The sequence below is a fragment of the Schistocerca gregaria genome, chromosome 7 (genome assembly GCF_023897955.1).
Source record: "Schistocerca gregaria isolate iqSchGreg1 chromosome 7, iqSchGreg1.2, whole genome shotgun sequence".
In the NCBI taxonomy this organism is placed as follows: domain Eukaryota; kingdom Metazoa; phylum Arthropoda; class Insecta; order Orthoptera; family Acrididae; genus Schistocerca; species Schistocerca gregaria.
In genome coordinates, this window is record NC_064926.1 from 111,023,191 (window position 1) to 111,041,346 (window position 18,156).

At 37.6% G+C, this 18,156-nt stretch overlaps 1 protein-coding gene across 1 annotated transcript in view; it reads left to right on the forward strand.

Annotated features, from left to right (window-relative positions):
* Positions 1 to 17,955, forward strand: part of LOC126281685 (GRIP and coiled-coil domain-containing protein 1) — a 148,330-nt gene extending 130,375 nt beyond the window's left edge. Inside the window, exons 11-12 of the mRNA XM_049980851.1 lie at positions 8,244 to 8,467; positions 15,073 to 17,955. Of these exons, the coding sequence (XP_049836808.1) occupies positions 8,244 to 8,467; positions 15,073 to 15,253 (405 nt within the window). The 3' untranslated portion in view covers positions 15,254 to 17,955. The remainder of the gene's footprint in view (positions 1 to 8,243; positions 8,468 to 15,072) is intronic.
* The last annotated feature ends 201 nt before the right edge of the window (positions 17,956 to 18,156 follow it).

Genomic DNA, 18,156 nt, shown 5'->3' on the forward strand with positions numbered 1-18,156 from the left:
TAGCAGAAACTCCATCAGAATTTTCTTGTCCTTATTTAGTGCCAATTTGTTTTTAGTGAGATATTCTGTGATGAGACTAATGTTCTCTGCATTATTTTTCTCTGCTAACTGTTTTGTAGAGCCCCAGCTTATGAAGGAGACATCATCAGCATAATTTACAAGGTTTGAGTTTTGTGGAATTATTATATCATTGATGTACACAGTAAACAAAAAAAGGCCTACTAATGCTTCCCTCATGGGCTCCACAGTTAAGAATTCCATATGATGATTTTGCTGTTTGTGTCTCCCAGTTATATAATACAGCTTTACACATTGTCTCCTGTCAGCAAGTTAGGATCTTAACAGATCTAATGGTACTCCTCCGACTCCATAAGTTTCTAATTTATGTAGAACAACAAAATCATTTACAGAGTGAAAAACCTTGGATAGGTCTATAAACGTGTCAATAATATTGTTTCCTTCATCAAGTTTATTCAATACCTCTTGTAAAAAGGTAGCTACAGCTGTTATTGTAGATCGACCCTTCATGAAACCAAACTGACAGTTTTTCAATACATTGTACTTGCAGATAAATGGCTCAAGTTGATCAAGATGTAGCCTTTCCAACAACTTACAAAGTACTGATGTCAATGAAATATATAATTTTGTCTATCCATTGTTATCCCATTTTTATGCACCGGTCTTATTTCAGTGACTATTAACAGGTCAGGAAATGACCCCTGACTAAAAGAGCTGTTTATTAAATGTTGTAATGGCTTTATTAATTCATTACTACATTCTTTCAGAAATTTCGCTGAGATCTCATCACGGCCACTGGTTGTACACACATCAAAAAAAGGTTTTGCATCACCTTCGGTCCGAGAGTTCCAGAACCTATACCGAAAATTGGAATAGAGATCAACATAAATATCATTTCCGCCCTTTTTATTGTTCATGAAAACCACACATTGCATGTTCTACCACCATACAATGAGGCCTTCAGAGGTGGTGGTCCAGATTGCTGTACACATCGGTACATCTAATATCCAGTAGCACATCGTATTGCATTGATGCGCACCTGTATTCATCATGGCATACTATCCACAAGTTCATCAAAACAATGTTGGTCCAGATTGTCCCACTCCTCAAAAATGGCAATTCTGCACAGATCCATCAGAATGGTTGGTGGGTTATGTCGTCCATAAACAGCCCTTTTCAATCTATCCCAGGAATGTTTGATAGGGTTCATATCTGGAAAACAGGCTGGCCACTCTAGTCAAACAATGTCATTATCATGAAGGAAGCACATTCGCAAGATGTGCACGATGGGGGCGTGAATTGTCATCCATGAAGACGAATGCCTCGCCAATATGCTGCTGATATGGTTGCGCTATCGGTTGGAGGATGGCATTTACGTATCGTACAGCTGTTACAGCGCCTTCCATGACCACCAGCAGCGAATTTCAGCCCCACGTAATGCCACCCCAAAACATCAGGGAACCTCCATCTTGCTGCACTTGCTGGACAGTGTGTCTAAGGTGTTCAGCCTGACCGGTTGCCTCTAAACACATCTCCAACAATTGTCTGGTTGAAGGCATATGCGACACTCATTGGTGAAGAGAATGTTATGCCAATCCTGAGCGGTCCATTCGGCAAGTTGTTGTGCCCATCTGTACCACTGCAAGGTGTCATGGTTGCAGAGATGGACCTTGCCATGCACGTCGGGAGTGAAGTTGCGCATCATGCAGCCTATTGTGCACAGTTTGAGTCGTAACAAGATGTCCTGTGGCTGTATGAGAAACATTATTCAACATGATGGTGTTGCTGTCAGGATTCGTCCGAGCCATAATCTGTAGGTAGTGGTCATCCACTGCAGTAGTAGCCCTTGGGCGGCCTGAGCGAGGCATGTCATCGACAGTTCCTGTCTCTCTGTATCTGCTTCATGTCCGAACAACATTGCTTTGGTTCACTCAGAGGCACCTGGACACTTCCCTTGTTAAGAGCCCTTGCTGGCACAAAGTAACAATGCAGACGTGATCGAAGTGTGGTACTGACCGTCTAGGCATGTTTGAACTACTGGCAATGCGAGTTGTGTACCTGGTGGAATGACTGGAACTGATCAGCTGTCAGACCCCCTGTCTAATAGGTGCTGCTCATGTGTGGTTGTTTATGTCTTTGAGCAGGTTTAGTGACATCTCTGAAAAGTCAAAGGGACGGTGTCTGTGATACAGTCAATGTCCATCTTCAGGAGTTCTGGGAACCGGGCTGATGCAAAACTTTTTTGGTGTGTGTATTTGCTTTTAAGTTGGAAATGGTTTTCATGATCCAGTGCTGTAACACACCTCAGGAAGAATGAATTATTATTGCCGATACTGGGATTTAGCACCTGTGGTGGGTCAATCACACCCTCCTTACTTGTCTTACTACACTGGTCTGTGAATCTGTCAGAACTGTCAGTTTTCTTTAGTATTTTGACACATGGGCACACTTGATTAAGACAGTGGGTTAATGTTGTATAAAATTTGTCCCACTTTTCATCGATATCTTCTATTTCATATAGGCCTACCTGATGCCAATTTGTGTGTGTGAGGGTTTTCTTTAATGTACGATAGTCAAGCTTTCTTTTACAGGTAAACATGTCCCCATCAGATACTATTTCCTTGTCTGTAAGAAGCTCTAGGACTAATGCCCAATGATCTGAAATGTGATTTTCAACAGTTCTAACTACAAGATCTTCCTTTCTTAAGTTTGTAATTACATGGTCAATACATGTCTGTGTGTCACATGTAATTCTTGTTGGTGTTGAATTCACATGAGTGTAATTATAGGACTGTAAAATATATCCAAGATAATTTATAATATTAGTGAAGGTGTCTGTGTTCACATCCCCTACTCTTATAGTCTGTTTTTTATGAGGTGAGAGTTTGTCAACAAGCACCTCTAAATGACGGACAAATTCTTCCACGTTTCTGTTAGGAGATCTGTACAGGCTAGCTATTATTAAACTCCTATTTTTAAGTTTTATTCTTACTGCAGCTATTTCAAAAACTATCTCACATGCAGATTTATATACCCAATCAACGTTTTTGCACTGGACATTATTTTTGACATAAATACCAACACCCCCACCTTTTTGCTGTTTCCTACAATAGACACTGACCATTTTATAATTACTTAAATTAATGCTACACACTTCTTTAGTTTTGCACCCTAGTTCATTCACAAGATAAATATGAGGACTACTGAGACTTAAAAATTCGTCAATTTGTTCTATTTTGTTGGTAATATATTGGCCATTTTGTGATATTATTTTGAGTTAACTGTCATCCCCATATACATTGTGAAGGCTGTTTTACATTAAAAATGTTTCTGTAGGACTACTTTCATTTGTGAATGAACTGTTTTTATATATAAGGCTTTTCAGTTTGATCATTTCTTTTATTATTGGATTTAATTTTTCACACAACGTTTACCTGCATAGTTCAAATGAAATCCATGATTAGTGTGTTGATCTCTATCCAACTTTCCTATACCTAGAATAGAACAATTTTCATAGTTTGAACATAGCGCCTTGAAACTTAATATTTGTTTTTCTTATTTCCATGTTTGCACACGAGTTGTTGATCAGATCATACCAATGCTGGACAGTAGTGACAATCGTGTTTTTCTCCTTATCGTCTTCAAGGAAATTCTTCAGAGCATCAATGCAAACACCAGATTCATTGCTTTCCACATCACTTATGGCACCACTTACACAAACTATGAAATCATTTATATGCAGCATTTTATCTTCCAAGTTGGCACCTTATATGATGATTTTTGTTTTTGCGCAGGGTTTCAAAACACTGCTCACTTGATGATGATTGTTTGAATTATTTAGAATTTCAGCTAGATTTCTTCCATGGCTATCTGCGAGTAAAATCACATTGTACTTTGGTGTATGTTTCATAGATTATCTCTTGATAGTCCACAAATCTGATATCTGGGGGCTTACTGTGACATATATTCAGTTTTACATGACACAATGATTTTCGTAGATCCTGAAGGACATTACCATGTTAAGCTGTATGTGTACTCATTTTTGCTATGGACCCAACTTCAACACTCAAGATAAATAAATACCATTTTATGTGCTAGTAGAGAGAAAAAGAAGAGCTAAATACCAAGACCGTAAAGATTTATTATCTAAAAGTTGAAATGTTCTTGAAATCTAGAAGGAGCAAATTCTGCAACACAGTTTGTGTTAATTCACAACAATACATCAGACTGGAGAAATGTGGGCTGACCCATTTTGTCCTTGCTTTTTATGAGTTTCGTCTGAAGGGCAATATGAGTGTGGTTTTGAGAGGCTCCCAGTACTCACTGTGTCAGATGTTGGTGCGATGGTTAAATTTTACACAAATAAACCAAAAAATGTTACTTAAACTCATCTGCTCAGTTCCAATGAAATGTTAAAAAAATTGAAAACATGAGGATAATGCAAAAGTTCTAAATACATCATCAGACATGGTGTTTTGTAAGATCCCCCCTCCGGGAGAAAGGGTTTATGAATGTACTGTATCAAAGTTGAATAACCCTGTTTGTTTTTAGCGTATTTCCTTCACTGGATTTATAGTAGGAAATGATTTCATATCGTAAATGGAGCTACTACTGTACTACTGTAATCATGTTTGCTTACTTTTTCTGTATGAAAGTAAGCTACCTACCAAAAATATTGAGTGAATAACTATCAATCTGAAACAAATACTAACAAAGAGATAGAGGGGCTGGCCAGTACTTACCTACCTCAGCTCAGAGCTGAGGTAAGTACTGGCCAGCCCCTCTATCTCTTTGTTAGTATTTGTTTCACATCTTTACATGAGATTTTCCATTAATCATTAACTATCAATCTGTTTAGATGCATGAGTTTTGTCCAAATATGTTGAATCAGTTATATAAACATTGCAATTTTAGAGTCTTGTCCCCTTCTTGGATAAATTTTTGTGGATGTCCATGTGTATAGGTATTGATACTGCACAACAGTGGAAGCAAGAATTTAAGCTTCAAATAAAATTAGCATGAGAACAAACTGTCTAAATATTATGTTGTTTGTGTATGATAACTTCTGACTACAAAAATTGAGGGTAACCTACAGTATTCAATATTTCACTAATATTCAATAGATAAGAGCTGTCACAAGAGTTGTACAGTAATGATTCATAGGCAGAGAGTAAATAAAAGAGAAAGAGTAGGGTCAAATGTGATGAAACTTTTTGAACAATGAAGGGTTGTACCTGTAGTGAACAAATAGGAGGAATTACACAACAGTAAAATAAAAAAGAAAGTGTCCTATTGATGTAGAAGTTCTGGAAAGGTTACGGAAGTGAAAACAACACCTTTGAAATAATTACTGCCAATCGAATGATGTAAATAATTATAAAATAATATGTGGAAAAGAAAAAAAAAGCTGATATATGTGAACTGGACCTTTAAATTTCAAATTTATTTTGTACTTTGTCAAATGTAATTTTACCTGCATAGGCAGCGGCTTCAAAATAAAATTATGGCATTATTCATGCCTACAAAGATGATTTTGAATTCCTTTCAACATTTATTTGGTGCATGCAATAGGACAGTAATTCATTTGATTGTGAGGAGTTGGTTTTACATGCAATTTAGTACTACTCTTAGTGCTTAGGATAAGATTGTTGCTTATATTATCATTTGTTAGTTACAAGTTATATGGGCATTTGTGGCAAATAGAAATTATGAAAAACAGTTTCTTTTACCTACAGGCTTTTTGCTGTCAAAGCTAATGTTCTGTTGTTCTAATGGAAATAATTTTAAGCTTTGTATCAGGGTTGTGAATTTACATGTTCCTATTTGTAACTTGAGTGATGTCTTTGACAAACATAGTGGTTTATAGAACAGACACACCATAAATCACGAGTAAATAGGTTTTTCTAGATGTTTCTGATTTAAGTTTCACTACGATCCTCAAGGATTTAAGCTATTTTGTCTAAAACTGACATGGTGAGACCGTGGCTGTATTCAATTAATGTAGGTTGATTCTTACAAAGAAGAAAACAGCAACCAGCCACTATTAATACTGCTATTTATTTAAGTAAATAGCGCCGTAACCGGTTTCTAACTGAAAAGTTCATCTTCAGACGGCTGTTCACAATATTTATAAGACGCACTTTACATAATTATCAGTTTTTGATATTTACGCTTCCACTGCAGCGAAATATTCTTGGTGTGTTGGTGCCCTACAGTAGAAAACAGTGTTATAAGCGTCCTATGTGAACATACTAACCTCCAAACGATGAAATACAGAGTAAACAAATATGTGAGGTTAAGTGGTTACAGTACTTACATCGAAAATTCCGCGAAAATTTTTTGCAAAGTTGCAGGATTGCATTTTTCAAATATTGTATAGTATATGTGGCACTTATTTGATTTGCAAATGACCATATTGTGCAAAGTAACACACACACACACACACACACACACACACACACACACACACACCAAAAAGTATTTGCCACAAGTGTTGACACAAAGATCGAAGGTTTACAAACACAACACAATCAATATTCCAACAAAGTATTACATCACAATACAGCTGCCTGTCCATCACACATTACTGCAACTTTAGAACTGAAAAAAAAAATTGTTGTATGCCGTACTACATTAATATAATTTCTACTCTCACATTATTCATGTACCTCATGTATATGTTGTTGTTGTTGCCTGTTTATGGCATAGTATTTATACAATACCATGTTAGTAACATTCATATGAACTTGCCACCACATTTTTCCAATTTAATTGTAATTAAAGCTCACAGAATATGGTATGCTCACAATGTAATATTTATTCTTTGTAATATAAGTACCTGTACTGTTACCTTGATTCTTAAAAAAAAAGTGTCCACTGTCAAATTTAAGCAATGTTTATATTGTAATAGAAGCTCCTTGTGTTTCAATTTTCATTATGTTATGTCTGTTCTTTAATTAGATTAGATTAGATTAGATTAGATTAATGATAATATGATAATATGTAGTAATAACATACTGTGAAATCAAACAATCTGTATATTGGAATATCTCTGATAGAGAACATCTCTGGCACTGTTGTGTTTGTAAACCTTCAATCTTTGTGTCAACACATGTGGCAAATACTTTTTGGTGTGTGTGTGTGTGTGTGTGTGTGTGTGTGTGTGTGTGTGTGTGTGTGTGTGTGTGTTACTATGCACAATATGGTCATTTGCAAATCAAATAAGTGCCACATATACTATACAATATTTGAAAAATGCAATCCTGCAACTTCGCAAAAAATTTTCGCGGAATTTTCGATGTAAGTACTGTAACCACTTAACCTCACATATTTGTTTACTCTGTATTTCATCGTTTGGAGGTTAGTATGTTCACATAGGATGCTTATAACACTGTTTTCTACCGTAGGGCACCAACACACCAAGAATATTTCGCTGCAGTGGAAGCGTAAATATCAAAAACTGATAATTATGTAAAGTGCATCTTATAAATATTGTGAACAGCAGTCTGAAGATGAACTTTTCAGTTAGAAACCGGTTACCGCGCTATTTACTTAAATAAATAGCAGTATTAATAGTGGCTGGTTGCTGTTTTCTTCTTTGTAAGAATCAACCTACATTACCTCAAGGATTTCTTTGGCAGTACAAAATCCCTTTTCATATTAAATTGGTAAGTCGTGCCTCACAGAGATGAGAAAGACGAGAAAGGATATGGTAATCCAAAATACACAGTCCATTTTTTGGAATTAAGGTGTGGAGATAATCTCCTTAATACATATAGAGTGGATATAATTTTTGACATATATGGTCAGGCTTATGACTCCATAAAATACGATCATCTGATTGTGAAACTCAAAATTTACAGCCCAAACAATATATTTGGCAGAGTCCAGTCTTTCACAACATTTTGTCTGTTTGGACCACATAATCTAAAGTGAGTGATATATACAATGTGACATTCTTTATCTAATCAGTGTATCATAATCTCCCACAAAGTTAAATCATAGTTAATTAACAACAATTGTGTTTCAATACACTCTGTCTTTGTATATACATGGGGCATACATGATGATTCGAAAGCCTTTCTGGAAACCGCATGTAACATTTTTGGTGTGTGCTGTTGGAGTTGTTCTTACATTTCATTTCTCAAGGAAGCAAAGCACTAGCTGTTAAGTTTGAGTGTCGATACCAGCTTCATTGATTTCCAATATTTGGGATTAATTTTAAGGTCCAGGATGCAGAAACAGTTCTGGCTAATTTGGGGAACACCAGTGACAGCCCACACGTACTACACTATGCCCACGAATTGGCTCGGCGTGACGTGGAGATTTCATCACTGCGGAGGGAACGCCATCAGTTGGAAGCGGCACTCCGTGAACTCAGGAGACTCTCTGCCACTGATCGTGAAAAACATGCAGATGAGGTACAGAGCCTACAGGAGGAAATTGATAGGTCAGTAGGTAACAATGCACTAACAGTAGAATTTGGTTTTTAGGTTAATGTTTATTGATTTACATAATTCATTTGTACTATCCTACTCTCTCTCCTTTGAATAAAGATTCTGGGAGCCTTTCTTACCTGATCTGTGGGTGGGTTACAGTGGAATGAGTAAAGATAATATCACATTGATGAAGCCATTGAATAGTGGAGCAGCACATACATAACATGACCAAAAGTGAAACATCCAGAAGGGGAGGAAGAAATGAAATGGTATGTCATGGGCTGATGGGTTGTGTGATGTTATGTTAGTCTTTACAAAATCGAATCAGATTTACAAAGAACTTGACAGTAGGAGCCCATTTAGCAGTATGTCACTGCACCACCTCCGATCTGGATGCATGCCCTGATTCAGTTAAGAAGGGTGTCATAAAGCCATTGGATCCTCCCCTGAGGCAAGCTGGACCACAGTTTGGTAACTGATCCTTAACATGCCTCCCCGAAACACTGGAAAATTTGTATCCTCCCCATGTTGCTACCATAATCACCAGTAATGGTCATCAGAGGTCATGCAGAATTAAGATTCATTGCTGAACACAATGTGACACCAATTGTCAGTTGTTCATCCTTCCCGGTCACGGCACCACTCCAAACGCAGCTGTTTGCATTGTGGCAATTCCCTGTCTGGCTACTGCTAATCTCTGACTAGCATTGTAGGATGACACAGAATGTTGCAGGGTATCCATTACTTACAGTACTCCCTTGTGGCAATCAGATGTGAGGTCAAACCAAAACTCTGATGATGGGTATACCTGCCTGCATGTTCTCATGCAGTCCAGCATCAGGCCATTGTCACAAGCAACAGTAATGCACTCTGATGGGTGATTTACATGTTACAGAGAATTGCAAGTCTAATCAGTTACAAATCCGATGACTGTGTATGCACACAGGCACTTGTATATCCAACCATCATGTCTTCTGGACTTCCTCCTCCTCCTCCTCCTCCTCCTCCTTCCTCTTTTTTTTTTTTTTTTTTTTTTTTTTTTAAAAAAAAGAGCAGTGTAAATAAGACCTGGCTATTGTAGGTCGGCCCAAAAACTTGCATTCTTTTTCAGCTCACACACACGCACACACACACACACACACACACACACACACACACACACACACACACACACACACACACACACACACACACACACAAAACCAACCTACCTAACTGCACTCCCCTGTGGCAGAGCTAAGATGAAAGGTTGTGTTTGGTGGTGTTTTGTTCAGATCCCTAGACAGGCCATCACAGACCCTCTTTTTCTGAACCTGTCTGCTTTTGCAGTACCACTTGAAAATTACACAAAGGCTGAAATGCAATTGTGAGTTAAATAGCTGCTACATTCAACAGCGATTATGATGTCATTTAAAATCTCACATACTGGGTTATTCCTCTTATAGATGACACATTGCATCTTCACACACAACTAGTTCTGTCTTCTTTGAAAGATTATGGACATGTGCACACCAAACCCTTTGAGGGCCATTCTAGGATACCTCCCTTAAAATTGTAAACTTCTTTCTTGTTTCAACTTTGTTGTTGATATCTTCTTGATCTTGACCCAAGACTAGACACTTTGTACTTATTCCTCTACAGTGTAACACCTTTTGTCCTGTGTGTTACACCTGGTTTTTGTTGTCCTGACAAGCTGCTTTCCTACAAGGCAACTTTCACTTTTTTAATAACCCTGTGAGGACTTATTATTCCTAACAGCCTCCAGTAATGTTCTGTTTTGACAAATGCCATTCCTTCCACACCTAAAAGTTTCACCTTGTAATCTTTCCACTTGAAGAAGGCACATCGACACTAATGAGCAGTCTTCCTCCCAATGTGCCGAACAGCTTGCCAAGGCCTTCACAACCAGCACCATGTCTAGACATGATGCACAGACATCCCAAATCATATCCTCCAGTACTTCCAATACTCTTACCTAAGCCACCGATGGCTCCAAAGAAGCATATCTGGTTTTCCATGGCTGTGATTGCCTTGCATTGCGCTCTGAAAGAATTCATTTTCTCAGACTCCTTTCCTTCTCCCTTGAAGTGATATTCCCCTATGCAACCAGCTTACAAAATATTCTCATTTAAATTGTCATTTCTGTGTCCATCCCTTCCATATGGCTTGTGTCCATATGAAATTGTACACACACTGTATACATTAACACAGTCTGGCATGGATATGCTACCCCTCTGAGGCCCATATTGAAAGGCAGATGTCAAAATACCCAGACTCGTGAACAGGGGTCACAAGAGGTTCATGAACTTACACCACTTATTGCCCGAACTGTCAGTTTCTGAGCCATAAATATCCTTTTAGAATGGGAAGAGTTATCCCAAAATATAATATCATACAACGTAAGTGAATGAAAATACGCAAAGTAGGCTAGTTTTCATGTCGAACAATCACTCATTTCAGATGCCTTTCGAATAGTAAAAATTGCAGCATTAAGTCTTTGAACAAGACCCTGAACGTAGGCTTTCCATGACAGCTTATTATGTGAGCACCTAGAAATTTGAACTGTTCAGTTTCCCTAATCATATGCCCATTCTGTGAAATTAAAACGTCAGGTTTTGTTAAATTGTGTGTTAGAAATTTTAAAAACTGAGTCTTACTGTGATTTAGCGTTAGTTTATTTTCTACAAGCCATGAACTGCACTATTTGAAACCGAGAAGTGTTGCACGCATCATCCTCTACTACCAAGCAAACAGAAATATTTTAGAGTTACCCGTAATACTAGAGGGCATAGCATTTATATAAATAAGGGACAGGAGTGGCCCCAACACTGATCCCTGGGGCACCCCCCACTTGACTGTACCCCACTCAGACCCCACATCACAACCATTCTCAACATTGCGAATAATGACCTTTTTGTTGCTAAAGTAGTAAGAGATGAACCAATTGTGAGCTACTCCCCATATTCCATAATGGTCCAACTTCTGGAGCAATATTTTGTGATCAACATAATCAAATGCCTTAGTTAAATAAAAAAAAAAAAAATTTGCCTAGCATTCGAAACCTTTTATTTAACCCATCCAGTACCTCGTAGACAAAAGAGAATATAGCATTTTCAGTGGTTATCCCACTAGTCAGCTGCCCGGGCTGCCTATTTCTGCTAGTTCCATGTTTAGAATGTTCTAATGGAAAACAACTCTCAAAGGGCATGAGAAAAGTGTTAAGGAAAGCTTTATATTTATCATCTATGTTATCAGCACTATGAACATCCTGCAACTCTTGTTCCTTGATGAGGTTTAAAAACTCTCTATTGATGTTGGATTAACTTTCCTACATAGTTTTTAATTAAATGTGACATAGATTTTAATTAAATGTGGCATTTGAGTACTAAAACCTTTTAGTGTTAAAATTTGTGCATCATGGTCTGAAAGGCCGTTCACCATTTTATTAACAGAATGCCCATCTAGTAATGAAGAATGAATAAAAATATTGCCTGTGGCTGTGCTACTGTTGCTCTGCGCCCTAGTTGGAAAAAATACTGTCTGCATCATGTCATAAGAATTTATGAGATATGCCAACATCCTTTTTCTTGCACCGTCATGTCCCAAATTTATATTGAAGTCACCACATGTAATTAATTTTTGGTACTTCCTACAAAGTGAATCAAGAAACCTCTCTAGCTTGAGCAGAAATGCTCTGAAGTCATAGTTAGGGGACCTATAATAAACAACAATTAGAAGTCTAGTTTTATTAAATTCAACTGCCCCTGCACAACATTCAAATATCTGTTCAGTGCAATGCCGTGATAAGTCTATGGACTCAAATGGAATACTGTTTTTTACATTCATAGCCACTCCCCCCACCCTGCAAGGTACTCCTTGAAAAACAGGCAGCTAATCTGTATCCCGGTAAAGGAAGCCTCTGAATTGTTAAATTATTTGAGTGGTGCTCTGATATAACAATAATTTCAGTGACAACATCTGTAAGCAGTTCACTAACTTTATCTCCAATACCTCTTATATTTTGATGAAATATTCTAATTCCATCTCTTCTTGGAAACATTACATCCTCTGAAGGTGAGCCATTAGTTAGAGGAACTTCCTTTAAGCAGGTATACCTATTAGCTGACTTCAGTCTAAAAAAGGTGCAGATCTAACACCAACTACTACAAGAATTTCTGTATGAGTGATCTCACCACCACCATCCACTGTACTGTCCTCTATAAGCTTTGCCACTCTCTCCTTCCCATACCAATTGAGGTGCAGCCCATGCCTTGTGAAACCCGATCTATTGATGGACCCAACCAGCACCACTGAGATGTGACCCATGCCCTCTGCCATCAATGCCCTCCCTAGCCCAATGTTAATGCACCTAACAGCCGCATTAAGATGAGCCCAATCATAATGCTGAAACAGTTGCATGAAATACACATCAGTGCCATCAGTTTGAGTAGCTATCTTTACCAGGTCACCACCTGCATCACATTCCCCATCCCTATAAATACTGTTCTCTGCTCCACCCACTATCACTACCTGATCCTCCTTCGTAAAATTCCTGCATAACTCCCCTATGCTGTCAGTCACTTCAGCCAACCCTGTACTAGGCTTCACAATGCTGGTGACCTGATACTCACTCCCCAATACTTCCTGCAACTGCTGGCTGCACCTTTACCGTGTGAACTACCTAGCAGCAGAACCTTCTACTTTCTGTTAGGCTTTGCAACTGACCTAGGCCTCCTGGGTTCTGAGGACTGCTGCATGTTCCCTACAACTACGGCTACACGAGGCTCCTCTCCACTCAACTCTGACAATTGGTCAAATCTATTGCATATATGCAAAGTATAACTGTCTGAATACCTCCTCTTCCTAGCTGCCTTCTTGGCAACTGCCAGTTCCCATTCCCCACCACCCATCACCCTCAACCTATCTAGTTCCTCCTTTGTGCGTTGTAACTACACCTGAAGAGTACAGATCGTATGCTCTTGCTCCTCGATCAACTTATTTCTACTACAGATTCTGCATTTCCTGGAGTTGATCGTGCTAGAATGACCACTGGCTTCCGCACTGCATTCCCCCCCATTGAAAATACTTTGAACAAATCCCACACCGCAACGCACCCCTCAAAACCTATGGCAGAGCCCACACTTCTCACTCATGGTAAAATTTTACAGTTACTGAAAAAAAAAAAAAAAACTGTATGTCTACGTTACCAAAGTTCAGTTACACCAGTAGAACTATTTATAGAACTAACAGTAGCGGTCTCGAAATTCTCTGTCTACTAAGAAAGCAACTATTTGTATTAATACTACTACACCACAGGTAATACCAGTACCTACAAAAATTCACAAAATTACTAGCTAAAACTAAAAATTCAAATGAAGTTAAAACACTGAATGAAAATTTTACTGGGAGAATGTTTCCAAAAGTTTATTAAATTGTAATTTTACTGCAAACAGGAAGAAACACCACTGAAAACTATTAAATTTAATAACTGTGTAACAATGCACGAATAACTATGTCAGTACTTAGCTTTATAACTGGTACAGCTGCAACTGCACGCCGCAAAATGTAAATACCTATTTCCCCTATCCCTTGCCTTCTCACACCTTTTTCAGGTAAATCAGTTCTACCTCTGCCTGCGCGAAGGAGAGCTATTTCAAATGCCATATTCTTATCCTCTTTCCTTTCTGCCCTTTCTAATGCCTCCCATCTCTTCATTTTTCTTCCTTGTTTATCTCATCTACTTGACTCACCATAACCTCTCCCCATAATGTGATAACCCATTGTGTTTGTGTACTGTTTGGCCACAATACTTTTTACTGGTTGCCTGTAGCAGAGAAAATTGGCACTAGTTAATATATAATGGTTTGTTTCCAAGCACTGCCAATATTTCTGCACTTGTTACCTCTGCTTTCATGTAAGCACAAGATACAAGTAATGGTTCCAACTTTGCGGGAAGGAGTTGGTGCTGTCTTCTCTCATCACTCCTATCCTCTCAGTAGTCCTAATGTGGGGCAGCTTATCATGGCCAAACAATATGTCTATGTGACTTGAAGAACACAGAAATAACGTTACATTCTTCTAGTACTTGTTTATATTCCTATAAACTGTCCTACAATCTCTGTTTGCTTTGTGGTTATCTTTACTCATTCAATTGTTTTCCATTCAGAACTTTCAGATACATTAATCTTAGATTATTCATAATATCTAAGCAATGCAAACTAAATTAATATTCTGTCATTAGCCACTCCTTGCATGTGTTACTGATACTGAATTGATCTTTCCCCTATTTTTTCTTGCCTTAGTTAATTGAGTTTATGATACTATAATTAGCAGATAATTTATTTTTTCATGTGATGTACTATGTCTGAAGAAAAATTTGTGTACTGTTTGGCCACAAACCATTTGTATTTTCACTGCTATTATTTTTATCAAAAACTATTTTGTAAATTTAAATATTTTGAATGCTAATATGTAAACTATTTATTGTTTATTAATAGACCATCTCTTTTGTTTGCATTGTTATCACTATTATTATTATTATTATTATTATTATTATTATTATTATTATTATTATTATTATTATTATAAATGATATCAATATGCTGTGTTATTTCAGATTAAATCGTTGTCAGTCCAGAGAAGGAGCAAACTTGGAGTATCTGAAGAATGTTGTTCTCTGTTTTCTTACGACGAATGAGTCCAATTCCAAGAAACACATGCTAAATGCTATTGCAGCAGTGCTCAAATTTAGCGATTTAGAACAAGAGAAACTTAACCGAATCCATAAACATCTATGACTCATGTGGAGCATGTCAAAGTACACAACGAAGCCTCTACTAACATCATAGTTGGTGAAGTAATTGAAACACTGTAGTGGTTGACTTTTGATGTAACTTAGTGAATCGACTGTGTCTGTGATCCTGAAGTATTATGAAATTAGAGTTTATATGGACATAGAGTATTTCCTATGAACACGCGATCTAGTGTGTACCAGTAAGATATTTTATCCCTCCCCCTCCCCCCCCCCAACTGCAACCCCCCCCTCCCCCCCCCCCCCCTCTCTCTCTCTCTCTCTCTCTCTCTCTCTCTCTCTCTCTCTCTCTCTCTCTCTCCTCTCTCTCTCTCTCTCTCTCTCTCTCTCTCCTCTCCCCCCCCCCCCCCCCCCCCACACACACACACACACACGGGGAGAGAGAGAGAGAGAGAGAGAGAGAGAGAGAGCGCTTCCCCCTATCCTTGAAAAATCCCATTTCATTTACTGATGGAGTTACTTTTCACTTATCTTTCTGAGGGTTCAGTGGACCAAATCATAAAACTTGCACTTGTAGTGTATGATACAATAAATATTTTATTTTATTTCACAGTGTTTTTGGCCTACTTATTTCATTTTTGTACAACACATTTCAAAATAATCATTTCATTTCAGTTTCTCGTGTTTCATTGTATATTTGTCAACAGTGCAGTTGGCATATACACATCATGTGACATTTATTAGGCTGCGAGCAGAAATGTTGGTTCCATGTTGTGAGTGCAATTCAGAATAGCAAAAATGTATAAACAATTTAGCAGCTTGCTTAAAAGTTTGCCCACCCCTGCACAAGTTGAAATTGTTGATGCTGAGAAAACAAGTAAAAATAATAGTAAACTATATTCTATCAGGATACAATTAGCAGTTTCACATTTTGTCCAGTACGTTTAACTAATGAAAAAATCTGTAAAAACTCGTTCTGTACTTTCAATAGGTCATACATTGAAACGTTCTGGATGGTTAAAACTGTGTGCTGGACCGGGGTTCAAACCTGGGATCATTCATCTCAGTGAGCAAGTGTTGTAGCAGTAGGCTGTTCAGGTATGACTCACAACCTGCCATCACTTCTTTACTTGCTCCAGTACCTTTCCTCCTATCTTCCAAACTTCACAAAAATTCTCCCAAATTCCTTGCTAGACTAGTACTCTTGAAACAAAGGACAATGCGGTTTAATGGCATAATGGCCTAGGAGATTGTCTCCTGAATGAATTTTCATGCTGCTGTGGAGAAGTTTGAAAAGTAGGAGAAGAGGGACTGACAGAAGTAAAGCTGTGAGGGTAGATTGTGAGCCATTATTTGGTAGCTCAGAAGGGAACCCTCGATAAGTTACTCTCTGACACTGTCAAAGCCTTGAAGTATGAAAGCAGTGGGTCACGTATTTTGGCTTGTGTACTGAGAATAGTTTCCAACAAAATGATCGTTCAAGTTTTGATATCACTTTATAACTCTGCTCATGCAGCATAAAACAAAATGAATTGGTGCTACAGTGGCTAAGAGCATAATTTCAAGTTTTTTTGTAATGTGTTCAAATCCATCCCACTATGGGTTTAGAATTTCAAGAAAAACTGTTACAAACAAATTTTGTTTGATTTCCAGAAATCTGTGGCAAATTTGCTCCTAGAGTCCAACGAGACATAACCAACCTGAAAAACTCACAACATAAACCCACCATAAGTTTTTGGACAAAAGTTTTTGACCTACATAAAAACGGAGTTGTTTGTGTATATTATTGACCAATGGTGTGGCAAAGCAATCCATTTTTACGCAATGGGATTTTTGAAACTTCCTGGAAAATTAAAACTGTGCGCCCAACCGAGACTCGGGCACACAGTTTTAATCTGCCAGGAAGTTTCATATCAGCACACACTCCGCTGCAGAGTGAAAATCTCATTCTGGAATGGGATTTTTGTCAATGAAATTGGAGTACCGTTCTGTGACTGCCATTGACAGGTGAACTACGTATTTATCCCATCCAATTAGAATTACATTCTTTATATTCTAATATACACTTAATTGAATAATAAACATAAATAATTAATAGCTGTAATGGGTTGGCAATCATTGAGACATCATTAGTAATACGTAACATGCTAATATAATGTTGCTTGTGCAGAACTGTCGCCTTTTACAGATTGTCCATAATCATTATTGGTGTATCACCTTAATTGCAGAATTGTGAGAGGTTACTAAAAAATTACGAGAATTTGATATAAAAAAATTGGGAAAGGTACTGTTTATATTTCACTAATCATATGCTACTAAAATGTTTTATGGATTGTAATGATTTCCTTGCTGTGTACATAGTAAACCTGTCTGAATGATTTTGTCACCACAGATTACTAAGGTAGCATATGCTGAGTGTCAAAATTTTACATTCTGCCCATGTCAGGCTAAAAGAGTAGGAATAAAACTACTTCAGAACTGAATGACATCACAAAGTTTTGTCATTCGCCTATAAGCTGTTGCGGTATTTTTAACTAAATGACTTCCGTATCCAGAGTTCACCTATTTATCCATTCTTAATACACATTAAATTGTTTTAGAAGGTACTTTATATTTTATAGACAAGATAACCATGTATTCTTGGTTTTCAAATAGTGTATCAAAATGTTCATTGTAACTAAACTCATCTTGTATGTGTTTTGTAATGTGATAATATGTTGGTAAAGAGCTGTGACAGTTTTGTTATTGCATACTCTTGAGTAATTGCAGGTTCATTCGCCGATCTCCTCAGCATCTCTCCTACTCCAAATTGATGCAGTGTAGCTGAAACTTCCTTGTAGTAATTAGAATGATGAGGAAAGAGTAATATTTACGTTCAAGTCTCACCTAATTATTTATCACAGGTGAACACTCATTTCTTTCTTTCTTGAATACAACTTTTACTAATGA